This window comes from Schistocerca serialis, chromosome 10 (genome assembly GCF_023864345.2).
Source record: "Schistocerca serialis cubense isolate TAMUIC-IGC-003099 chromosome 10, iqSchSeri2.2, whole genome shotgun sequence".
NCBI lineage: Eukaryota > Metazoa > Arthropoda > Insecta > Orthoptera > Acrididae > Schistocerca > Schistocerca serialis.
Genome location: NC_064647.1, coordinates 235,946,592 through 235,973,843, shown reverse-complemented (window position 1 = coordinate 235,973,843; position 27,252 = coordinate 235,946,592). Strand labels below are relative to the sequence as shown.

At 41.2% G+C, this 27,252-nt stretch overlaps 1 protein-coding gene across 2 annotated transcripts in view; it reads right to left on the bottom strand.

Annotated features, from left to right (window-relative positions):
- LOC126424857 (endoribonuclease Dicer-like) overlaps window positions 1-27,252 on the bottom strand; it is a 308,787-nt gene that overhangs the window by 211,217 nt on the left and 70,318 nt on the right. For both annotated transcript variants that reach the window (XM_050087670.1, XM_050087671.1), the window contains exon 4: window positions 2,665-2,790. In XM_050087670.1, the coding sequence (XP_049943627.1) occupies window positions 2,665-2,790 (126 nt within the window). The remainder of the gene's footprint in view (window positions 1-2,664; window positions 2,791-27,252) is intronic.

Here is a 27,252-nt window from a genome sequence, read left to right as displayed (position 1 = left end):
TCTAAACTCTACCTACCCGCATCACCTTTACAAGCTTTTCATACTGTTTCTGACCACCCTGTATAAGCCTCAAAATGAAAATGAATAAACCTAAGCAACTAAAGAATTATTATGAAATGAAATTAATGATTTCCGATTTACAATTTAAGCACATGCATTACATTGAAGAATAGTGCATCTCTTGCAAAATGTACCTCAGTTTAACCGTGCCACCTTTAAAATGCAAAGGAAATAACACAAAACAGCAATGTTAATAATTAAATAGCACTACGCTACTTCTTTAAAGACTCAATCACCGACACGGCATTCGCGAATTGCGACATAAAAAAGCTCAGAGCAAAGAGATCTCCATATTAACTACCGCTTAGAAACCGCGCACTTTGACACAATGAACACAGCACGTTACCAATGTCAATACAGTAGTTAAAAAACCTCTTACTCGCTCCACTGTACAGTACTTCACACACGGGTGTCAAGCGGCTGCAGTGGGACGGAGCGAGTGGCAACCGATGCCCTTGTTCATTAAAAATTGTGTGTTCAGAAGGTCGTAACTGCATAATATCAGAATTGTGTCAAACTGATTGATTCCACTGCAACAGAGACTGAGGAAACAGAGATCAAAGTTAAATGGATATTGAAAATTCAACTCAATCATAACTCAAATTTCTATTTATCGTAACACTACTAGGGTAATTCCAATTTTCTGTTATGTACAAATCTGATGAAAACACAATGCAGATAATCACCGAAACTTAGCATTTTTGCAGGAATTAGTCACGCTGTCACTAAAAGAGTTCACTTTCTATTTCACTTTAATTTCCAATGTAGCTAATCATCAGAAAAAAATGATGTCACATTTTTCTGAAATTTAACATTGTGTTCCCCAAGAGTGGTCATTAGCGGCTTGTAGTAGTCGTGGTTCACAGGAGGAACATACTTTAGGATGGACACGAGATCTGCCATCTTTTGGTTGCCGATGGGACGAATTCTCAAGTATAGGGTATCTCGGTTTACATTGACAAATTCAGGTTGGCGACTTACTGCACATTTCGTTAAATTCACCATAAGGAATAGAAAATCTTCACAAAAAGTGGTCTTGTTCAGTACAGCATATGACAGTAAGCTCTCCAATCCAACCAATCATAAATCAAACCAATTTGCTGGTAAGCCATCGGTTATCTTCTTGAAGTTTGTTGTGGCATCTTAATAGTCTCTGTACACAAAAATCGTTATGTTTCATTTCACCTACTACAGAGCAATGAATTTAAATGTACTCCAGTTTCCTGGTAAGATGATGTTTTGTGTCCTCCTCGCTTTACATTCAATTACACTGAAGACGGAGTCATATGGCAGATAGCTGTGTCCATGTATTAAATATTTTTAAATCTTATAATTTTAAATGCGGCTGTGAGATGGTAACCATACAAGAATATGATTAATATAATACAGCCAACCACTTGCAAGGAGAGTTTAGTTTAACCTGGTTTTGACTCTGACTATGGGCGTCTTCATGAGAAAATCCAAACAATCACGTGTAGATATAGATAAACAGATTTACAAGCAACATGCCTCTCTTACATAACAGACTACACAAGTAGGTAATATTTAAACCATAAAACAGTTATAGACATTGGAACTTCCATAAAATTGGTAATTGTCAGTAAAATTACTGCTACACGGTGTAGCACACTATACGCTGTCAAGAATTGTAAGAGGAAATAGGCACTGGAGGTGGCATAAGACTAACTGCAAATCATAAGACTCGTATGTCTGCTCGTCTCTTACTACATGTTACTGTCTGAATTTTCCGATGAAGACACCCATAGTGCCAAACACAGATTAAAGTCAAATCTTGTTGCAACCAGTTGGCTGTATTACAAAAAGCACATTTTGAGTCAGTAATATCTGCTTTGCCTCCAGAGATTTGTAGAGCTTCATAATTGTACACGCCTTTTATGTTTCAATTCTGACCCTTTAATGAATCTGAGTACGTCAGAATACGGTTGTGGTCTTTTGTGTTGTTAGTTATATGCTTTTTCAGGCATGTAGCTTCTTCTTGTGCCCCCGAGAATCTTCTGTTTCTGGCCATAAATACGTACACCTTTTGATGTTATTGAAATCATGACAACCACGTTTTGTACATATTATGCATTTGACATTGTTAGCTTTACATGTAAGTATTTAGGGGTAAAAATAAGAGCAATATGAAATGGGACAATCAAGTAAAATCACTATTAAGGAAGGCAAATGGAATACTTAGATTACATACGAAGACTCAAATGCATCCGAAAGCTGTAACAAAATGCTCAGTTGCCAAGGATAGTACTGTCACCCACTGGAGTAAGAATTAATTAATGGAGTTACATATTTTGGCCACTGGAATATACATGTTTGTGAGGTTTTTGTAACCAAAAGGTAGAAAAATGATTTAAAAAATGGAGTTAATCAGTTTGGCCTTTGTGTGGCACAATCACAACTCAAATTCTCGAGCAGGGCAGATCGCCGGGGCTGTTATCTTGCAAGTATGCTTTTTCCTCCTTAAAATATGAAGTCAAGTAGGTGATGTTTCTTAGTTAGACCACAGTCCAGTACACAGAGACCCAATGTTATGAAGGATGTAAACACCGGCCACGAAAACCTGTACTGCACGATGTAAAAAGTTACCTTCTTCATAGGCTGATCGTTCACAGCCCGATGACACTCATCGAAAACAATTACTTGCAACTTTTTGGCATCAAGGTAGCCATGCTGCAACACGTTGAGGACCACCTGCGATGACATGACCAACACCTGCAACAAAAGAGCACTGTAAGTTTACATGTTTCATCAATTATCACATACTATATTCCAAAGTATAAATGTTTTGGAGTGTGTGTGTGTGTGTGTGTGTGTGTGTGTGTGTGTGTGTGTGTGTGTGCATAAATTTTCCACATATCAAATAACTGACCAACCAGCTGCCTGATCGACCAAATAACCGACAAGTTAAAGCTTCTGGTCCATCCATAAAGGCATATATGTACAGCTTAGCACACTGTCTGTGAATGGCAGGCATCCAGGTGTAACATAGTGCTGCTGTTGTGGTCTTCAGTCTGGAGACATGTCACCTGTCAACTGTCCCCTTCTTTTACTCAAGATGCGTTACAAATTTCTCTTTTCAACAATTTATTTCAGCACCCCTTCATTAGTAATACATTTTTCTTCAGTGTCCTATTCTAACACAGCATTTCAATAGTTTCCGTTCTCCTGTCTTCTAGTCTGCACTCTTGGTCCCATAGGAGCTTACCAACTTGTCTGCATTAACTGTTGTCCCCATATCACTTCCGTATAAAACTATACTCCAGACCAAATAACACAACAGAAAAATCAGGATGCAGTAACATAATTCTCACTCCATAAGGGATGCATTGAGCGGTGAACAAGCACATTTAAAAGTAGGCTTTTGAATGTAAGTGTTTGGACAAACTCCCTTGTCAGATAATGATATTATTATGACGGTACACTCACACTCTCACTCAATTTTATCTGGGCGCAGCAACCTCTCAGGCATAAGCCTATCGATGTTGTATCTAGCAAACCAGCATCTTGCTACCACCACATCCCAGCATGCTCCCACAGGTAGCACTACAGCATCTTCACCCAGCACTATCCTGCTACCATCCCCCCACCTACCCCATTCCTCTTCTGCACCCCCAGTATCCACTGCAGCTCAGATCACTACTTATCCCAGAGCGGACACAGTGCCTGTAACAACTGTGGCCACACTCTAATCGATGTTAACTAATACTCAAAGAATAAAAAATAGGAAGAGGCTTCCTAAACACTTAAGACATATACAGCCTGCCACAGGAAAATGGGCCATATTCAGGGATATAATATTAACACAAACTTGCAGAAAAACTTTGATATGGACATATGCCCTATTCTAAATGGTTTCCGATATAGAACACATTTAATGTAGGTCTACATCTACATTTCTACTCTGCAAACCATCATCAGGTGCATGGCAGAGTGTATGTCCCACTCCACCAGTTATTAGGGTTTCTTCCCGTTCCATTTACATATGGAGCGCTGGAAGAATGACTGTTTGAATGCCTCTGTGTGTGTAGTAGTTATTCCAATCTTTTCCTCCCGATCCCTATGAGATAAGTACGGGGTTGTAATATATTCCTAGAGTCAGGATTTAAAGCTGGTTCTTGAAACTCTGTTAACAGACTTTCTCACGATAGTTTATGTTCAGTTCCTTAAGTATCTCTGTGAGACTCTCTCACAGGTCAAACAAACCTATAACCATTTGTGCTACCCTTTTCCATGTGTGTTCAATATCCCCTGTTAGATCTATTTGGTACAGGTACCACACACTTCAGCAGTATTCTAGAACTGGCCGCATGAGGGATTTGTAAGCAACTGTGGACTGATTGGACTTACCCCGTCTTCTACCAATAAACGTAAGTAGACATCTTGCTTTACCCATGACTGAACTTACGTGATCATTCTATGGGGCACACCTGAGTCACTTCTACATCTGATGACGACTCTCCATTTGACGTAACATGCTGCATCTTCCCTACCAGAAAGTGCTCAATCCAGTCACAAATTTCACTTGCTGACCCAAGTGATCTTACTTTTGACAATAAGCATAGATGTACAAAACCACATTCTTTTCACAAATTAAGAAAGACTGCATCTACCTTACTGCCTCGATCCAAACCTTTCAGAACATCATGTGGAAAAAGTGAGAGTTGGGTTTCACACGATCAATGTTCTTGAAATCCATGCCAGTTGGCACTGAGGCGGTCATTCTGTTCAAGATAATTCATTTGGTTTGAGCTTAGAATATTTTCTAAGATTCTACAACAAATCAGTGTCAAGGATACTGCATAGTAAATTTGCGGATCACTTCCACCACCCTTCTTGAAGACGCGTGTGACGTGCTTTTTTCCAAGAACTGGGCACGGTTTTTCAGTCAAGGATTCTGTGATAGATTATACTTATCAGAGGGGCTACGTCAGCCGCAAATTCAGTTTGGAATCTAACAGGGATTCTATCAGGCCCTGCAGCTCTATTCAATTACAACTGTTTCTCAACGCCACTGACACCAAAACTTATTTTATTTATCTTTTCAGTGGTACAAGGATTAATTGGGGCAATCCTCCTGGATTTTCCTTTGTAAAGGAACATTTGAAAACAGAGTTAAACACTTCAACTTTTGCTCTGCTACCCTCAATTTCAGACCTTATTTCATTATCTAGGAACTGGACACTAACTTTGGTGCCACTAACAGCCTTTACATACATTCTGAATTTCTTTACGTTCTGTAATTTGACAATATTAAGCTACGGTAGTCATCAAAGGCATCACGCATTGCTCTCCCGATAGCCAAACATGCTTCATTCAGCATCTCTCTATCTATAGCTTTGTGCTTAGTTTTACACCAATTACACAGTAATCTCCTTTTCTTTAGAACTTTCTTTACAGTGACTGTATGCAGTGCAGGTGCCATCTCATTATGGACTCCTCTACTGGATAAATATCTATCCAATGCATGGTCAACTATTAAGTTGAACCATAGGTCTTTTATCTGCTCCTCATCTGTGGTGAGAGTTTCAAGTTCCTCAGTGAGATAGGACACTAATGATTTTTTAAAATCTAGTTTACTGAAAACCTATCTTTCTGCTTGTTTTAGTTGTCCATTGTGTTTTGGTAATTATTGTTGCCACAACTGCATTATGGTCACTGATATCATTTTCGATGGAGACATGCTCAAAAAGGTCAGGTCTATTTGTTGGCATCAGATCCAATATATTTCCATCATGAGTGGGATTCCTAGTTATCTGTTCTAGATAGTTTTCAGACAACATATTTTGTAATGCACAGGATATCTTATCATGCACACCATTAACAAAACTGTAATTTTCTGAATTAATTGTTGAATGATTAACATCCCGACCAATGACTACAGCATGACTGAGGAACTTACTTACAAACGAACTGAGTTTTCTCTAAAGTTTTCAGATACATTAGGAGATTAGTCTGGTGGGCAATAGAAGGATCTAATTATCACTTTATGCTCACCCGCAATACTGAGTCCTGCCCAAACACTCACAAGCAGCTTCAATTTCTACCTCAGTGGGTTTGTTTTTCTTGTCAACTGCGACAAATACTTTCACGAGTACTTCAAACTCTGGTAACATGTTGCGAATGTTTTGGCAGTTTACCACAAGGATTTTAATATTCTCACCTGTAGGAGGCATTTCATTCGATCTTACACTGATATTTATGGATTAACCACAGCTATCGTTATCTGGTTTAGATGGAGAGTCACCCAATCTAAAAAGCCCTTTTATGCATGCATGCACGCACACACACACACACACACACACACACACACACACACACACACACACACACACACACAGCTGCCCAAGTGGCAGCCTCTGATGTGTAGTGCATGACTGACCCATTTAGAGGGACGCTAAAGTTCTCAATCCTGTGGCACAAGGTCAGGAAGTTGCTGCCTAGATTGTCACAGAACCTTCAAAGTCTCTGGTTCAGTCCTTCCACTTGACTCAGAACCAACGGGCCGTGATCAGTTCTGGGGACAATGCTGCAAACTGTGAGCTCTGTTGAAACTCCACGCCAAGGCTGGTCTTCTCAGCCTTTTCTTCCAGTCACTGGAATTACCCAAGAATGACTTCAGAGCCCAGTTGACAGGCACAATTTTTTTCCAACGTGCAGCACAATCTGCAGTTGGTTGCACCCTATTCCCTCAATAGGTGCTGGAATATCCTCTTCAACATGTTTGAATGATGCCCTCAGGCACACACAGTGAGTGCACATGGCGTCTTTTCCTGTCCCTTGCTGCCATTTCCCTAAGGCATACCATCATTTGTCATAAGTTTGAACTACAGACGATTAATAGACCCCTACCCTTTTGCGTTTGCCTCCTCCTGACACTGGACAAAACAGGTTTCCCCAAAACATGTGAAGTGAGTCCCTCTTCCAGCTTCAGTGAAAGACAGCACCTCAAAGTTGTTGGTCTGAGGGACTGGTACAAACCCCAAAGCCCTCCCTGGCCCCTGTGAACCCTGTACACGACACCTAGATCTACCACTGACGTCCCACTTGAAGTCACGTGGACTGGTAATGACAGATCCTGTACTTTCTGCAGAGGAGACAGAATCCACGGGAGAGGATAGTACTTGAGGTAGCTCTGGTGTAGGTACCACACGCACATAACTCTCGGGAACTCTTCCGACACACTGATTTGCAGCAGCTGCCAACAGTTTGACAGCAGTCGGGGCGACTTCCGGCTGCTTACAAACATCAGCTGACTCATCCCGTGTTCGATAACAACATTCACAGTGGGGCTGCATTTTGGCTTGTGCAATGTGTTACAAGGCAGTGAACATGCAATTTAAATTAAGCCTGCTGATTATCTTTTAGAATGAACACTAACACCACAAAAACTTTTATTTTGTGGTTACCAGTTTTGTCAATTTTTTTCCATCTTCAGATCTCCTACCACGATGGTAGGCAGTGGTGGCAAAATGGAGCAAGTGTTACAACTCTTCTACTAATGTCAACTGTTGACGTTAGAGGAGTCGCAACACTTGTTCCATTTACTGCCACCAACTACCATCATCTATGAGGTCTTAACATGGTCAAAAACTGACCAAAAACAACAAAATAAAAGTTTTTTATGGTTTAGACTGCTGATGTTCATTTTAAAGTACTAAGAAAACTGCTGTTCTCCACGAGAAATATTCTCAAAAACTGTTGATTATCTTTTAATCCGCTGAGCTAAACTCTTCCTAATTCCTTATAAGAATTGAAGCAAATACACAAAACAAGATTTCTATTAAAGCAACACAAAAATCTGAGGTCTTCTTCTTCTTCTGTAGTGGTCAATCCAAGGACTGGTTTGCAACAGCTACAATGGCAGCTTGTCTCCATTCTGTGCGTCTTTCAGCTTTTCTCTTCATTTCTTTATAGGTGTTACATCCCACATCTTCCATGATTTGATCCATGTACCTCAGTCGTGGTCTTCCTCTTGGTCTTTTTCGCTCGACATATCCCTCTATGATTGTGTTCAGGAGTCCTTTATGTCTTAATAGATGGCCTGTAAATTGCACTCTTAACAATGAAACTCCAGAAGCTTCTCTTCTCACCTGCTCTTTCCAGAACCACTTCGTTTGTGACCTTGTCGATACATTTTATTTTGAGCATGCGTCTATAGCACCACATTTCAAAAGAATTTAGCTTCTTGTCTTCCTCTGTCCCGAGAGTCCATGTTTCACACCCATAGCATGCCACACTCCACACATATGATTTCAAAAATCTTTTCCTGATTTCAAGGCTGATGCTCTTAGATGTTAAGATGTTTTTCTTCTTGTTAAAAGCAGCCTTTGCTTGAGCTATTTTACTTCTCACTTCTGCCCTGCTCCTTCCATCCCTGGTAATATTACTGCCTAGATAAGTAAATTTATCAACTTGTTCAAGCAGTTCATTGCCTACATGAACTTGGACTTTCACTTGATCTATTTTGCCGCATGCCATTACTTTTGTTTTTGCTTTATTAATTCTCATATTATATTCTTCACCCATAACTTTATTCATTCTATTCAGTAGGACTACAAGATCTTCTTCACTACCTTAGTGTCCGCTGCCTCACCCTTGTAGACTGTGTGATATGCATAAAATTTCTTTTTCTTTAATCACATTTTTATGCAGTTCACAAATTGCAACACTTTCTAAACTTTTCACACTTAGAAGGCTATAAGAGCATGTTCTTTTCCGAACATGTTGCTCACCAAAAAGTGTTTCCGGTAGCTGGAGTCCAAGGATTTTGTTGGTCATGCCTTTTGCATTCTTGTGGTGATATTTCAATACAAACATTCATCCCGTAACACACACTTCTTTATACTCAACTGAGATCCGAAATATCTATTTTTACAGATTTACCTTAAATTTTTTTAAAAATATAATGACATATTTTCGCAAAAAATTTTCTCCCCATTTCATCCCATTAGGGGGTGAATTTCCCAATGGTGAAACACATTTTTTTAATTTCTAACAGAGAAGCCAAATACAAGTTCTCATAGATTTAGTTTTGAAAATGCTTTCATAATGAAATAATTTTGTAAAGCTTTTCAGCCCCTATTTCACTCCCTTATGGGGTTGAATTTCCAAGAACACTGAAAAACATTTTTTTTATTTCTAACCAAGAAGTCAAACATCAATTTTCATAGACATAGTTTTAAAAATGCTTTAACAATTCTTTAATATATTTTCAAAAAAACTTTTGACCACCATTTTACCTCTTAGGAGTCGAATTTCCAAAAATGCTGACACATTTTTATTTGCTTCTGGCTGAGAAACCAAATACCAATTTTTATCTCTCTAACTTCAAAATTGTTCTTAACAGCGATATATTTTTCAAAAACCTTTCATCCCATATTTAACTTCCTCAAGAGTGGAATTTCAAACAATCTCTTCTTAAACAATGCCTACAGCGTAAGATTCACATCTTCTCCATATTCAATTTTCTACCCTTAGCGGGTTGGACTTGGCAATGATGAGCCAGTGAATCATTCTGGCACTATTTCAGTTATTCTTTTTTAAAATAATTTAGTTAAAAAAATCACCCACTATGTCATGCTCTTCGAAGTTAAATTTCCAAAACCGCTGAAACATGTACTTCTTTACTTCTGATGAGAAAACAAATAGGTCTAGCTTTGAAATTGCCTTAACTCAGATACAGCTGTTGTCCTTCTGGAAGGATTTTTTAGTGACGCTTATAACTGCTTGTAGCATTTAGTTATTCTGCTTGCCAACAGATGGCATTAGTATACAGGGTGAAGCGAAATTCGCACACTCGGGCTTCACAGCGCGACTACTCACATGCCAGCGATAAAAAAATGTATGTAACAAAATTTCGTCCGACGAATACAACCGGCAGAAAAAGGACATTAAAGAGTGGCAATCTGGCAACACTGTAACCACACGTATAGTAACTACCCCTGTCACATCATACCAGTTCTACAGTACAGTTGGTGCAGTAGATAAGAGTTTTGGGTTAACATATGGGAGGTCGAGGGTTCGATTCTGGGTTGGGACGCACTTTTTTATTTGCTAATTTCATTCTGACATTTCGTACTGTGATATACACCGTTTCTTAGTTCACATGTATCCTAAATCTACAACATTTTGTGACGCTGAACATTAGAAATATGTGGTTAGACAGATAATAAACAGACAGTTGAAACAAATGACCTGTCATAGGACAGAATAACTACAAAAACATTGTCAGTTTCGAGATGCTAAAGATGATAGCACAGCCCAATAACACAACTGCTTGCCATTTTCTACTACATGTAATACGAGCGCTTAGATGCCGCATATCAGCGACCAGCGACAATAATAATGTCCATACTAATGACTGCATGACCTTCACAACAGAATACGTTGTCGTCAGAACAACAGATGCTCAAAGCGACCTCCCTGCATGTCAAAACATTGTGCAACCCGCCAGATCACACAGCTCTGGTCCCTTCGCAGCAAAGCTGCTTCCACAGTAACAAGAGCAGCATGAACACGCGCTACCAATTCTTCCACATTCATCAGCGGTGTAGAGTACATATGCTCCTTCAGGTGTCCCCACAGGAAGAAATCCAGGCGATTTAGGTCAGGTGAAAGAGGTAGCTGTACAATTGTACCTCCACATACGAGCCATTTCTCTAGAAATGTTGTGTCCAAATATTGTCGCACATTAATCCCAGAGTGTGGAGGTGCACCACCATGTCGGAACCATATCCTCAGCCGAACACGTAGTGGAACATCTTCCCCCACATCAAGCAAATAGTTTGAGAAAAATGCATGATACTTTTGTGCTGTCAATCGGTCATGCAACATGTAGGGGCCCAAACACCTGTTGCCCAATATTCCAGCCCAGGCATTGATACCAGAGCAAACTCGATAGCGACGGTCATGGGTGACGTGCGGGTTAAGCTTAGACCAATGGCAGGCATTGTGCATATTGAAGACATCCTCACGAGTGAATGCTGCTTCATCCGACCATATTTACAGTGTTCACGAAGTCATCGTTGGCTTCCCGTTGTTGTTGTTGGAACCATTCACAGAATTGCATCTGCTGATGGCAATCTGCAGAATGCAAGTGTTGCATCTAAGCATAATGACAGGGGTGCAGCCCATGGTAGAGCAGCACGTTAACGACCTTGTGTTGCTACACTACCTGTACTTCGCTGAGGTTCTTGGTGTATGACCTCCAGAATATCTTCCTCAGTAGCTGAAGTACGGCGAGTCTGTGGAAGGCCTCCATCACAAGATTGTGGAAGAAGAGAACCTGACTCCCGAAGGTGCAGCTCCAGATGACGAAACACACATTTATCTGGATGGTGTCGACGAGGATATCTAGCGGCATATTCACGAGTTGGAACACAAGCCTGGTTATCAGATGCACCAAGGAACAGAGACATATCCACATATTCATCATTTGTGCATGCCATATGTCTGCCACACTGGTTTAGAGGTTTACAATGAGAAAATTCGATATGTGTACGCACGTACATTGGAGTCTGTCACAGGCGCGGTACTCCACTCGCAACTACTCCCTACCTGCTGGACAGCACATGCAGTATAAGCATGTCGTCAGTCCTGCACGCTGTTGCACCTAATATGCATTACCTCTCTGACAGATATGGTTCTGCACGATTCATCCTGACACCGATAATTGTTAAATGTTCAGTTTCGAATTACACTGTTTCCTTAACGGTAATACACATGATGTTTCCACAATTCCATCAATAATAATAATAATAATAATAATAATAATGCATTAACGTATGTACTGAATAGTATGCAGTTACCAGACTCAATGTTCAAAGGCATAATTAATGGGACCATGGTGATAACACATACAAATAGAAACGGAGTTTGGAAATTATTTTCAAAGCAAGTTACTAGTGCTACTAGCCCTAACGAAATGTAATGGACCTCAAGGAGGCAAGAATAATAGTTTGTACTAGTGTATGGGACCACTGGAGAAGGGTACAAAGAAAACAGGTTTTGTATCTAGAAGATGAAGTGGTGCGAATAAATTCACGTCCACGCACATGGAAAGGGCTTCTTTCAAAGCTGAACAATCTTCCGTTTCTATGATTGTAGTACGTAAGTGCAAATGTTTTCTAGAGGAAGTGCTGCAATCGCTGTTGACGATTAAGACGCCAGATACCGTAACACCTGGACTACATTTACCAAATAAAAAACACATACCTCAACCCAGGATCGAACCCTCAACCTCCCACATGCTAACCCAAAACTCTATCCACTGCACCAACTGTACAGCACAACCAATAGCGCCAACTGTACAGCACAACCAATATGAGCTAGCAGAGGTAGTTACCATACATGTGGTCACAGTGTTGCCAAATTGCCACCCTTTAATGTCCTCTTTCTGCCGGATGTACTTGCCGGACGAAATTTTGTGAAAGACACTTCTCTTGTCGCTGGCATGTGGGAATCACACTGCGAAGCCCGAGTGCGCGAATTTCGCTTCACCCTGTATACTTCATCCAGTAGACCCTTTCCATTGCTTCAGACATGATTTAGCTTCCATTGTCAAGTCACACTTATGTGAAAACTTGGTGTACTTAAAATGGATTATCTGCCTGACCTTCTCGTCAACGGGTAAGTATAGCTTCTATGTGCGTATATTTATTAGAGATATAACTATGGACATATTATCTCCGAAGGTTGTATTAGCATACTAAAGGGTGATATAGATATTTTCTTGCAGAATATTACTTCCATGACCATTTATTTAAGCACATCCTTCTAGAAGTAAGTTGGCTCGTTGCATACAAAAATGAGAAACAATGTTTGCTGAGATTCCCATTTCGCTGGGACGTAATTATGTGTGTTTATACAAAATTTTCGCGACAAAGGTTGTCGTTTTAATCACTAACATTTATAAAATTTGTTCTTAAACACGTTTAACATCACATAGGTTTGTTTTTAATTTCTGTAGTTTTTATATCAGAACTGAGAACCCAGGTTTATATTACTTTTTCATAAATTCTCATATAAAAATCCTATTCACAATTTTTTTTTTTTTTTTTTTTTTTTTTTCCCTCTTCGAGCCGCGCAAGCCACACTTTTGAATAGGGTTGCTGTTATTTGGTTATATGAAAATAAAATTCAGCAGTAAGAGTAAATACTATCAGAAGTATCGCTAATATAAGCAAAAAATTACATTTCCTGCACAATTATTTGCAGGGAACAGGTGACATTAGATGAACTTCTTGAAATTCTGGAGAGTACTGATGATGGAATTCCTGAATATGGTTTGGGTGTTGCTTTGTTACCACCCACGAACACTGCAGATGATCAGACAGATGAAGATTCTAGTGATGAAGAAGCACCAACAATTGATAATGTTTCAGCAAGTCAGTTGAAAGCTCCAGCTGCAATTTGCAGTACGGCTATGTCTAAAAACACAGAAATTCCCTCTATCTATACCAATGATGCAGATACTGACATTTCAACAAGTAGAGACACACTGCCTTCCACATCCACTGCTGCAGTATCCTATGCAACACCAAAAAATACACTGCACTAAAACAAAAAAATAAACTAAACCGTCTCGTACATACAACTGGGTAAAACAGACACTTTCACCTACAACCACAGTCTGGTCACAAATGAGTATTGCAAAACATTCACTGAGGTCACCATTAGAATATTTTGAACAATTTTTTGACAATGATCATGTGAGAATGATGGTGAAATACACCAACCAATGTGCAGCGAAGAGGAACCGACTTGAAGATTGCTCTGAAGAGGAAATGAAATGTTTTTTAGCTATTTTGTGTCTTAGTGGTTACGTTGTTCTGCCAAGGATGTCGATAGATGTACACAACATTTTAGCTTCTCATACAATATCAAGATCATTATGTCAAATATTCACGCTTGCGGCAACGATGAACTTGATGGTACTGACATATTTTCTAAGGTTCACGCCTTTACACACATGATAAATGAAAAATGCACAGAACATACGCCTCATATGCAAAATCATTCAGTCAACAGAAGCATGGTGCCTTATTTTGGGTGGCATGGGACGAAACAATTTATTCGAGGCAAACCTATAAGATGTGGGTTTAAGCTCTGGTGTGGAGGACCAAGTAAAGGATTTTAAATGTGGTTTGAACCGTACCAAGGAGCTGGCACACTGCAAGCAAAGTATGTTCACAATGATCTTGGTTATGGAGTAGTATGACTTACACTGACTGGCTGGAAGAGATACCATATAGACTGTATTTTGACAATTTATTTACTTCATTTCATCTTCTGCTCAAGTTGTATCTACGAAACATCCCAGCAGCAGGTACTATAAGAACCAACAGAATTGGTAAAGACTGTCGTCCACAGAAAGGAGAAGATTTGAAAGGAAACCTAAAGGAACATTTCACTTCAGATCGGACAGTTCAGCTAATATATTAGTGGCTTCATGGAATGACAACAGTGTGTTGACAATAGCAACAAACTTTGACACTATATATCCAACTCATCCAGTAATGCGATATTCACATCTGGAAAAAAGAGGGATAATAATTCAACAACCAAGAGTCATCTATCACTACAATAAGTTTATGGGCGGAGCTGACAGAGCTGACCAAAATATTTCACTCTAAAGAATATCTATCAAGGGTAAGAAGTGGTACTTCCCCATAACTGCACATTTTGTTGACATAGCTGAGCACAACGCATGGCAGTTCAACAGGGAGGATGGTGGTAAATTACATCACATGGCATTTTGTCGAAGAATCATCACTGCAATTCTGGAATCAAACTGCCGTGTTGCTACAAAAAGAGGAAGACCATCTAAAATGGGAAAAATTGGGCGCATGCTGGTCCAGGACTCAACTTCAAGAAGTTCTATCTAGATCACGGTGTCCTCATTTTTGTCTGTGAGGGGGTGCACACAGTGGAATGGCTTAAGGACAAGGTGCCCAGGATATTCCCGTAGGAAGATGCGAAGCTAATGGTCAAGACGGCAGTGGAACTTCTTAAGACCGCAAAGGTATCAATACGGGTACCAAACATCCTTAAGGATGTCTCTCCTAAGACGGTGTTCGAGAAAATAGGGGCGCAGAACCCAAAAGTCTCGACAGAAGACTGGAGAGACATCAACCCGAAGGTTGTACAGGAAGGACGAACCCTGGTGGTGGAGGTCAGAGAGAAGTCCCAGAAGGTGATGCGAGAGCAGGACCTGAAATTGTTTTTAGGGTTCCTGCAGGTCACTGTCAGGGTTCTCAAAGGCAATGATGGCAGCAAGATGGAGACTGAAGGTGCTGTAGATTCATCTGCAGCACAGTAAAGGGGCCTCTGCTGTCATGAGCCACTGTCTGGGGAGGCAAGAAATGGATGTGGCGCCGATACAAAAACCCTTCTTATATAAAGGAGGCGTATCGGGCCTCGATGGCACTGGAGGTAAGCTGATTTATGCTAGAAATCTAAGTAACTCCATAAAATGCATCTATGTAATAAATTGAATTTATTTCATGTCAATGAGGATTTCTGCTCCAGGGACCTAGTGACCATTAAAATGCAGCAATGTGAGGAAAGTACCACAAGGGAAATTATTCTGGCCTCAGCATACCTTCCTTACGAAGAAAGCTCTCCTCCTCCCTTGGAGGTGAGGAGACTGATAGAGACTCACCATCGGCAAGGTGACCAACTGCTGGTGGGGTGCAACACCAATGCCCACAACCCAGTGTGGGGCAGCAAGGACACCAACAGTAAAGGTGAGTACCTTCTTGAATTTCTTTTAGCTAACAACTTGGAGGTCCTGAATAGGGCAATGAACCTACATTCAAGAATAGCAGAAGGGAAGAAGTAATTGACATAACCTTTGGTTCCATGATGATGGGTAGCTATGTCAAACAATGGCATGTGGTGTTGGAGCCATCCTCATCCGACCACATGTACACTAAATTCGAGGTTGAAATGGGAATCAGACAGACCATGACCTATACAAATCCCTGGAAAACAGACTGGGAGAAATATGGGAGGGACATTGACTTAGGCTTATCGGAAATTAAAACCTCGGTAAGGAATCCAGTAGGGCTAGAGGAAGTAGCAGAGACTGTTTACCTCTGCCATAGCAACCTCACAGCAGGACAACTGCACAATCACCAAGTAGTGCACAAACAGGAGTGTGCCTTGGTAGAATAATAATTTAGAAATTCAAAGAAAATAGGTACGAAGACTGTTCAACATTGCAAGACGTAAAGGACAATGGGCTAAATATCGTGAGGCCCTTGTCAACTACAACCTTGCAATCAGACAAGCAAAGAAGACATCATGGAAAGCATTCTGTGAGGAAGTGGAGAGCACGTCTGCTCAAGCCAGACTTCACAGAATCCTCACTAGAGTACCAATCAATCCAGGAGGTACGTTGAGGAAGGAGTACGGGGAATAAACAAAGACAGCACATGAGATGCTGGAACTGCTCTTCAAAACTCACTTTCCTCAATATGCTCTGCCGGACAACACAGACCAGAATGTGATTCCGGAGAGACAATGGTTCTCAGGTACTTGAAGAGAGGACTGGGAATCGGCCAAGGAGTGTGTGGACTTCATTAAAATCCAATGGGTGGTGAAAACATTCCAACCGTTCAAGTCACCTGGCCCAGATGGAATTTTCTAGCTCTCCTAAAACAGGCAGGAGAGAAACTCGTAAGAGTGCTATGCAGGTTATTCAGGGTTAGCCTAGCAGTAGGAATCATTCCCAATGTTTGGAGGGCAGTGAAAATTGTCTTCATTCAAAAGCCAGGGAGAATTGATCATACCAAGGCCAAGGATACGAGACCAATCAGTCTGTCCTCCTCCATTCTTAAAACACTGGAAAAACAGGTAAATGTATACAATGGGGAGAGGCGGCTAAGTAGGGCCCCTTTACATTCAAACCAACACGCATATCAACCAGATAAGGAACTCTAAGCTTCATTTATGCTGATGACTGTGCTATCACTACTCAGGCTGACTGTATTGAGACTGTAGAAGATACGTTATCAAAATCTTTGGAAGAATTCACTGTTTACTATCATGAGAATTACTTGAAACCTAATCCTGCCAAGACTCAGACCTGTGCTTTCCATCTGAAGAATAAACAGGCACATAGATCCTTAAATACATCCTGAGGAGGCATCGTACTCTAACATAATCCTACTTCAAAATATGTTGGAGTAACTCTGGATAGTGCACTAACATATAAAATGCATTGCCTAAACACCAAACAGAAAGTGGCAGCCAGAAGTAACATAGCGTGAAAATTGACATGGGGTGCTAATTCATGCACTGTGTGCTCAAGTGTGCTTGCTCTATGTTATTCCACTGCTGAATATGCATGTTCGGTATGGTACAAGTCCAGTCATGCCAGGATGTGGCTCTAAATGAGTCTTGCCGGATTATCACGGGTTGCTTAAGACCTGCTCCTGTGGACAAACCCCCATGCCTCGCTGGCACAGCTCCTCCTGAAATCAGACGTGATGTAGCTGCGAGATACGAGAAAAGTAAGGCCACAACGAAGGAAGCCCATTCACTATATGATCGCCAGCCTGCACATCCTAGGCTGAAATCAAGAAAGAGCTCCTTGACAACTACTGAGGCTCTCCTCGAGAATCCACATGCAGCAAGGATCTCACGATGGTGGGAGAAATGCCGGTATTTGGGAGAATTGATGGCTCCAACGGAAGAACTTCCCCCTGGACATTCGGAGAAGTGGTCAATATGGAGGTCTCTCAATAGATTACGATCAAACACAACGTGATGCAAGACCAATCTGCGGACTTGGGGTTTCTCTGTGGACTCAGTTCTTTGCCAGTGTGGCGTTGAGCAGACTAACAGACATTTCCTTCACTGTTCCTCATCACCAACCACCTGCACCATGCAAGACCTTATGAGAGCTACACCAAATGCACATGAATTGTCCAATTTTTTGTCTTCTTCGGTGTAAAATTATATGTCAACACTTACATATATTTTTTTATATTTCTGTACTTTTGACACGATAAATAAATAACCGGGTAAATCATGTGAGACAGCTCTCCACCAACTCGTTGGGAGGGTGGAGAAGGCACTTCACTGCCAAGAAATGGCTCTCCGCATCTTCCTGGCATCAAGGGGGCCTTCAGTAAGGGCAGCAGAGGTACAGTAATATCACAAATTGAGTCCGCCTTGATGCAAAACACCATTTATTTGTTTATTTCTTTATTATCCCAAACTAGTTTCGGCAACAAATATCACCATCATCAGTGGGATTTTTTTAAATCTTATTTATTGTATACTACAGCATGTTTTAAGCTATTATTGGTGCTGTTTGTGACACATTTTCTGTGCTCTTTTTCTGTTGCCATCTTTTTACTTAGCGAACATCATGTCATGTTCGTTGGATGGTGTGTGGCTGCTTTTTACACAGAAAAACAAAACTTTAGCACTTCATTTCTGATCCAGAATGTTACGCCATCTTGCTGTTTCTTGATCAGAAACATAGTGCTAAAGTTTTGTTTTTCTGTGTAAAAAGCAGCCACACACCATCCAACGAACATGACATGATGTTCGCTAAGTAAAAAGAAGGCAACAGAAAAAAGAGCACAGAAAATATGTCACAAACAGTGCCAATAATAGCTTAAAACATGCTGTAGCATACAATAAATAAGATTTAAAAAAATCCCACTGATGATGGTGATATTTGTCGCCGAAACTAGTTTGGGATAATAAAGAAGTAAACAAATAAATGGTGTTTTGGATCAAGGCAGACTCAATTTGTGATATTACTGTTTTTCTATGCAAACATGGACCAAATGGAAGAGTTCCAAGATAATATTATGGCAGCAGAGGCGCATGACCACTGTATGTAGATGGACCAGGGCCATGCTTAGTGGAAGGCAGGTAGAGGCTAACATGATGACTGAAAAGATGGTAATTAACACCACTAGAGGTTGCCCACAAGCAGGAGTTCTGTCCCTTTTATCGTCGAATCTAGTGGTGAACGAACTCATCGAGAAACTAAATTCCAGACAATGCTACTGCCAAGGATACGCAGATGACCTTGTCATAATAATAATTAGCAAATTTACTGACACAGTCAGAAATATGCACAAGGAGGATTGGAGATTGTGCAAAATTGGTGCATTCAACAGGATCTGAGGGTTAATCCTAAGAAGACTGTTGTGCCATTTACGAAGAGGCATATCCAACACTCAAGTTGGAATCTAAAGCTCTTCGATGAAACTCTACCTGTGAAGGGCATAGTGAAATATTTCGGGGTAACCTCAGATGAGAAACTAACATGGACCCCTCACATTAAGAGTATCTGCTCTAAGGCAAAAATCAGACCAAGGCATTGGGGCAGGGGTGTACAGAGTTCAGCCAAGACTGGAGGGCACCATCTCTCTAGCAAAACTGGCCTCTGTATTCCAAGCTGAAATTACTGCACTCAGGGCATGTGTGGAGGAGAATATGGGTAGGTGCTACATCTGCATCTATTCAGACAGCCAGGCAGCCCTGAAATCACTGGAAGCTCCTGCAACAAGATCTGCAGAATGCCACAGGGCGCTGGTGGAGCTAAGGAGAAACAATAGGGTAAACCTAGTGTGGGTCACTGGCCACTCGAGGATCCGTAGCAACGAATAAGTCGACAGATTGGCCAGGATGGGGGCAACGACTCCATTTATTGGACTGGAATCTGTCCTGACAATCACCAAGGTTACGATCAAACCAGAACTATGGAACTAGCTCAGGAAACAGCACGTAGAATATTGGGCCGAGGTCCATAAACAAACCCACGGTACGGTAATGACGCCCGAGCCATGTTTTAAAAGAAGCTCTGTAGTCTTGGGCCATGGGAATTTCAAAATCTACACACAATGGGTATAATGCAAGAAGACCCTAAATGTAGGATCTGTGATGAGTGTGAAGAAACTGCATTACACCTAATCTTCGAATGCATGGCATTGGAGAGCAAAAGATACAGAATCTTTGGGACAACTAGACCTGAAGAAATTGTGTCTATTAAAAAACTGCTAAAGGGACTCCTTGCACTATTTAAGGGCACTTGTTGGCTTTAGTATATACACAGGGAGCAATACCGCACAATAAACTCAGTTTCAATGCGGGCAGTGGCGGGTTGGACCCAAGCTGTTTTAGCTTCCCTGTCAAAATCAAATCAAATGTAGTGCACTGCCTCACATATCATGTTTCATACTGTTCCACACAAAATAGTAAGGTGGTATTGTTTGAATGCTTAAATAGTGACATTGTGTTAAGTGAATGTATATTCAGCTGCAGTCCTTCCAGAAGGATGGGCAGTTTTTCAAAATCCATGCAAATAAAAATTGTAAAACTATTACGTATATACATGTAAGTTTTATTAAACATAATCAAGCAATTAAATAAAGTTTGTATTAAAACGCAAACAAAAAATAATTCAGCCTCATTTGGGTTAGTAGCAATGTATTTTCAAAAATCTTTCATCCTCTATGTCACTCCCTTAGCGGCGTAATATCAAAAAATTCCTCCTTAAACAATACCCACAGTATAAGATCAACACCCTACCCAAATTTCAAGTTTCTATCCCCAGTGGTTCCAGGTGGGTGGTGATGAGTCAGTCAGTCAGAACATTGCCTTTTATATAGATTTTATTTTTGGCCTAATGGCTCACATGTCTTACCCACCCAACCTCTTCGAAGTTTTATTCTAAACCAACATACCGCATTGCCTTCAGCCTCTTTATTCAGAATGCCTTTCTGCCATTAAGTTAGCCCACTGAAACATGCAAATGTTCACAGTGTGTTGCAAGTGAAGTATTCCGAGTGTCTGAGAGTGTATCAAAGAGAAGCATCAGTTAAATGTGTTCGTACACATGCTGGCTAAAATGCCACACACCTACACTAATTAAGAAAATGCAGATATGGTGTATGTCTACAGCTTTTGTGATGGCAGTGCTCTTCTTGGTACCAAAGAATACCATCAGTGCTTTCTGACATATCAAATTCCTGATCACAGAGTGTTTACCAGTGTCATCGGCACATTGCATAAAACAAATGTTCTTCCAAGTTCCTATTTTTTTCTGAACATGTAGTTCAACAGCCTGCACAGAAACAGCAATACACTATCGAAATGGCACAAGATAGTGCTATTACCATCAAAGGCAAATTTCTGCCCACATCAATTTCCCACGAATGTGTGTATGGCGAACATTACGTACAGAAAACTCGTACCCATTTCACACACAGCATGTTCCAAACTTCATAGTGATGACAATGCCACATGACTTGAATTCTGTCACTGGTTAAATGGCAACTGCCAGTTGCTTCCATTAATACTACTCACTGATGTAGCCACATTAACGTGGAATGGAGTCGACAACACACGTTAACAAACATTGATAGCTGCAGGGAACTCCACATGCTATAGTGAAAAACAATTTGCAAGTTTATTTTTCAATCAGTGTTAGCTCGGTACGATTGGTAACACGTTGAAAGGTACAGTCATTTCAGAAGAGCGAATGGTGGGACATGATACTCGTATTTTTTGGGAAATGCGTTTGCTGAACACCTTGAGGACATTCCTTTGGCCATGCAGATTGCAATCTACTTCCAGTATGATGAAGCCCCTCCACATTTTACCAGACGTTTGAGGGAACAACACAACTGCACTTACCCTAATTGTTGGATTGGTTGTCATAGCACAATTAACTGGCCACTAAGATCGCCACTTTTTGTTTACTGCACTGCATGAAGTACGAGATGTATAAACGAAAAGTGAATATCTTTCTTTCTCATTCTGTACAGTAAGTCTCCCCTGACCCGCGGTTTTGGGTGACTTTCCCAAAATCTACCCCTTTTCCTAGACCTCTCCAGTCCTTTTCCTTCACCCTTCTTCCTTCCCCTTCAACCCTTCTGCCTGAAGGAGGAGCCACTAGCTCCGATAGCTTGCCAATCACATCAGTCTTTCATGTGTGTGTTCTGTCGCCACTTGGTGAGTAGATTTTTTATCTACCCAATTAAATAATTTTATCAATAATTGAATTTTTCAATTGGAACTTTGTAAAATGAATTTTGTAGTTGGTAACTGTTGTGCACGCGTGTATATGTAAACCTGACAATGTATTGAATAACACAGAAAATAAATAACAATGTACATTACATGTGTTCAATCTCAGAAATGTCTATGTGAAACTTTTTTGCTTCAAATGATTGTTCCTGTCATATCCCTCAACACTGTCCATTTCTCCTGGGACACCTTGTATTCAGTACCACATTTCTCTTTTTCAGTAATGTTTCCCTGATACTGTGAATCTACATTTATATTCTCTTTAATTCTTTCATCATTTATTTTACTGCCAACATAGTACGACTCGTCTAATAGGTCCAGTGACTTATTTCTTAATCTAAATCCTTCACTGTTATCGGATGTGATAACACTTCTTTTTTTGTTGTTGCTTTTGTTGATATTCACTACACAACCTACAACCTACCCTCAATAGCACATCCACTTCAATGAATGCTTCTTTTAAGTCCTTTACAATCTCAGACGTAACTCAGAAAAACCATATGGTCCACCCCCCCCCCCCCCCCCCCCCCCCCCCCCGCCCAAAAAGAACTTAAATTCTGTTTCCCAAATTTCTCCTTAGTAGATTCCACTACTGATTACCTTGTATGCAGACTGAATGGCATTGAGGGCAAATAATATAGTTGCAGTCTGGTTTCTGCACAAATTGTGATTAATTTTCACTCACTGTATTTGTTCACTGATAACTTCACAGTTTCAAAGAGTTTATACCATCAATAAGATCAAAGTGTTTCCCAAATCTACAGATGCTATAAATTTGAATTTGACTTTCATCAATCTATTTTCATGGAGTTAGTATTACCTCCCATATTCCTCCACTACTCCTGAAGTCAAACTGACCCTCCCCCGTATTGATTTCTACTAGCCATTCCATTTTTCTGTCGATAATTCATATTAGATTTATTAAACTGCCACTTCCGTTTACGCTAACATCGGTCAGCATGTGGCTATTATTGGTACTGGGATTATCTCGATCTTCTTGAAGTCTTAGGGTGTTATACTTATCCCCATGGAATTCTGTCAGGTATTTTTAGGTTAAGGACACTAACCAGTTTTACCTCCTACACAACAGTTAGTTCCCATATTATTGTTTTGTATCAAACTATTTTCGTGCCCATAAAAGGTCGGACTGTAACATCATCAAACTGCATCCTAAGACCACAGAGTTGCTCCAACATATGTTACTGCAAAAAAGTTGGCAATCAGTCCTCTTTGTTGTGCTAAAGTTGTTTTTGTGCTTTAGAATTTCCATATTAGCTGTACCTGCTAATATAGCAGATGATGATGTCTCCAGCATTAGGAGATAGAATTTTAGGTGGTGGTGCCTTTTTACCAGGTGAGGAGGAGTGCCTGCACTCACTCGTTGCTTGAGAAGTGAGTGCCTGTCGTAAAATGTGGCAGTCAGATGTCAACATGTAATGCGGGGGAGGAGCAATGTGCACTGTCTTCAGGGAAATTACCAAGAATTAGGGCTTCCGCAGCCTTGGATGCCAGCATATATACCTATGGCACACTGCTTGAAGATAACAGCTCATTTTAAACCCATGTAAAGTGGCATGAAGGACAGGTTAGGAACTTCAAAGATCGGACACACCGACACGCATTTACAACACGTCAATGAAAGATGCCTAGCTACAGTTAGAATTTATAGGCCTACAGTGTTTCGGGCAGTTGTGCGGTAAGTTTCATAATAAAATATGTCTCTTAGCTTTTTACAAAAAAATGCTAAAGATAAATTTCCAAGTGTTTTCAAGTTTACACCTACGGCTATGTCCACACTTAGACCTACATACTTCTGCAAGCAACTTTCTTTTCACAACAAAGAGCATGAAATCTGCCCACTGATGCTAACTAATAAACTTCGGCTCAAAAGCTTATTTTCGAATCAGTAGTGCTCAGAAAGTTACAGCAGACATTAATGCTTTAGCAAAAAGCAAAATAAGTAGTATTTATTGATAACCAATGTTGTTATGTTTAATGTGTGAACAAAATAGTAATCAAATACCAGCTGATGCCAATTTAAACTCGCTCTGAAAACAACATTCATCATAAGACTGCACCAATCTTAAGGAAAATCACATTTTGTATCTATCCAGCCCCCGTGATTTGCTTCACCAATTAAAATAAATGAAAGTTTTACTTCATTGTCATTTCTCATCAATGAAACTGTCTTAAAAAATAAAGTTGCCAGGAAAAGTATTAATCAGCCATTGTGAAGCAATACATTCCTGTAGAACCAACGGTAGTGGCCACAGAACAGACTCGCTGATGACAGTTTATCGTGTGCAGCTACCTTGTTCCAATTATTACTTTGCAGCAGTAGTCATAGAGAGATGTTCAGTTGCTCAATGACACAGCACGAGTGTGAGCCAGCTTACATGATCAGATTGGTGAACAGGCCTGCATTACACATGATGTAATGCTGATATTATTCAAATCACAATGGATGAAAATACTAGTTCTGAAGGCCTGCATTATATTATTGTTTCACTTCTAATAAATTGCTGCAAACACTACGCTCAAACTTGGTCATCGAGTGGACACTGATCGAACTGCGAAGTGGTCCAAGTCTACCGCAAAGCAGCCCAACTTTGATATAAAGAATGTCATTTGGAGCTCAAGCAGTAGCACCTGAAACATGCAAGTACGTCAGCATGTGACATATTGGGAGAGGGTGACAGGACAGAGGAAGGGGAAACTGAGGTGGAGGGTGCGGGGACATTGGGCTACCTGAGACTGAGGCAGGTACAAATACAGAAGTGGGGCATGTGTTGTAGTGTAGTGTAGTGTAGTGTAGAGCACTTCAGAAGAAGATGGTGGTGGAAAGAAGGATCCAGGTGGCTCAGGTTGTGATGCAGCCATTGAAATTGAGCATGTTGTGCTCCGCTAGATGTTGTGACACTGGGTGACGAACTGTGTTCTTGACAACAGTCCCATGGTGGCCATTCATCCTGGTGGACATACCAGCGTAAAACGCTGTGCAGTGTTTGCAGCAGAGTTGGTATATGAAATGGCTGCTTTCACAGGTGGCCTGGTCTCTGATGGGGTAGAAAAATCATGTAACAGGAATGTTGTAGGAGGTGCCGGGTGGGTGGATAGGACAGATCCTGCACGTTGGCTTGCCACAGTGATGTGATCCCTGTGGAATGGGGCTTGGAGTAGGCTCGGCATAGCAAAAAATGTTCAAATGTGTGTGAAATCTTATGGGACTTAACTGCTAAGGTCATCAGTCCCTAATCTTACACACTACTTAACCTAAATTATCCTAAGGACAAACACACACACACACACACACACACACACACACACACACACACACACACACACACACTCCCATGCCTGAAGGAGGACTCGAACCTCCGCCGGGATCAGCGATCAGCGGCACAGTCTATGACTGCAGCGCCTTAGACCGCTCAGCATAGCAATCGACAAGGATGGTACATAGGTTGGGTGGGCGACAGAACATCAGTTTACTACGGAAGGACGCTGGATAGTATGTCCTGCATTTCAGATCAGAAAGAGATAATCTAAGCTCTGGCAAAGGATGTGTGTGCACCCCTTTGTGCCTAATTCTTAGGGTGGTGGGAGGATTGAAGGTGTGTGAGGATATGGTATGCGTAAACTGTTTCTGGACTTGGTTTGGGGTATTGTCTTCTGTGAATGCCTTTGTGAGGGTCATGGTACGATAGTGGTATGAACTGGGAGGGGCAAGGTTCAATGTTGGGACTTGGTTGCCTTTGGTTGGAGGCATTGGTGGCAAAGATACCTCATTCCTTAATTCATTATTTCTTTCCTTCTGCCTTGTCCCACCTCACGGGGGGTCGGCCGTGTTATTACGGATTTGGCAGTGTTAGTTGCAGAGGGTGGTGGGATGCCCTTTCTGTCGTCACCCCGAACCCCCCAGAACATAAGTAGTGTACCCCAGCTGTCTGCATCTAGTGTAGGCCGTGGAATAGTGCGAATGTTTTCAAATGTCTGAGAGTCATATAACTGAGGCCAAACGTGGGGACCAGCCCGGTATTCACCTAGCGGGATGTGGAAAACCGCCTAAAAACCACATCCAGGCTGCCCGGTATACTGGCCCTCATCATTAATCCGCTGGGCACATTCGAACTGGGGCCGGCGGGCCTAGTCGAGTCCAGGAAACAGCGCATTAGCGCTCTCAGCTACCCTGGCAAGTCTATACCTTGTTCCTTAATTGCTGTCTAAAAATGGTATCCCTCCCCAACACCCTAACTGTAAAAATCCCCTTCTCTGGATTCCACCTCTCCTTTAACAACAATCTTTACCTTTTCAGATTCCACCAGTCCCTATCCCTCATGAATGTGGTACCATAAAAACACCTCTCCATGGCACAGGCACTCCAGAACCATCTCTATTCACTCCAAAAGACACTATTACTGTGTAATCCTCAATGCATACACATCTCTGAAATAGGAACCCTTGCACTCCAACTTTCATAAATTGCCCAACGTACCGACATCCTACCACACCTTGGGGAACCACTATCCATCAACATTCATCCTACTTACAGTGCCCACATGTCAACCCCTCATGGTACCCAGATCCTGCCTAACTGAGTTCTTCAATTTACCACATCCTCTGAAACTCCCCACAAAAGACAGCCATACACAATCTGAAAACAGATCCAGACCTAATCAATGATCCTCACTTAGGAGAAAGGCTTTGCCATTATCATAATGAGTTGTATTGGCTACCAGATGGAAGGCCTCTGCCAACTGTCTGATTCCTCCACCTACAAGCTCTGCCAGAGTGATTCCATCCCGGAAGTCCAACACAACCACTAATACATAAATCCATAAGTCCTTCCCAGAACCTGTCACCTGGGTCTGCCTTCCTCCTCATCCCAACACCCTGCAGCACTCCTACTTTCTATGTGCTCCCCAAAATCCAGAAACCCATCTGGTTGCCCCAGTGTAGCTGGCTGTTGTGCTTCCACTGAAAGAACTTCCATTCTTGACCAACGCCTCCAATCGAGTGCTCAAAACCTAGCTTTCCACATCAAAGAAACTAATCACTTCCCACCATCTCCACCCCTTTACCTCCGGGATTCCTATTTGTCATTGTTGAGGCCAC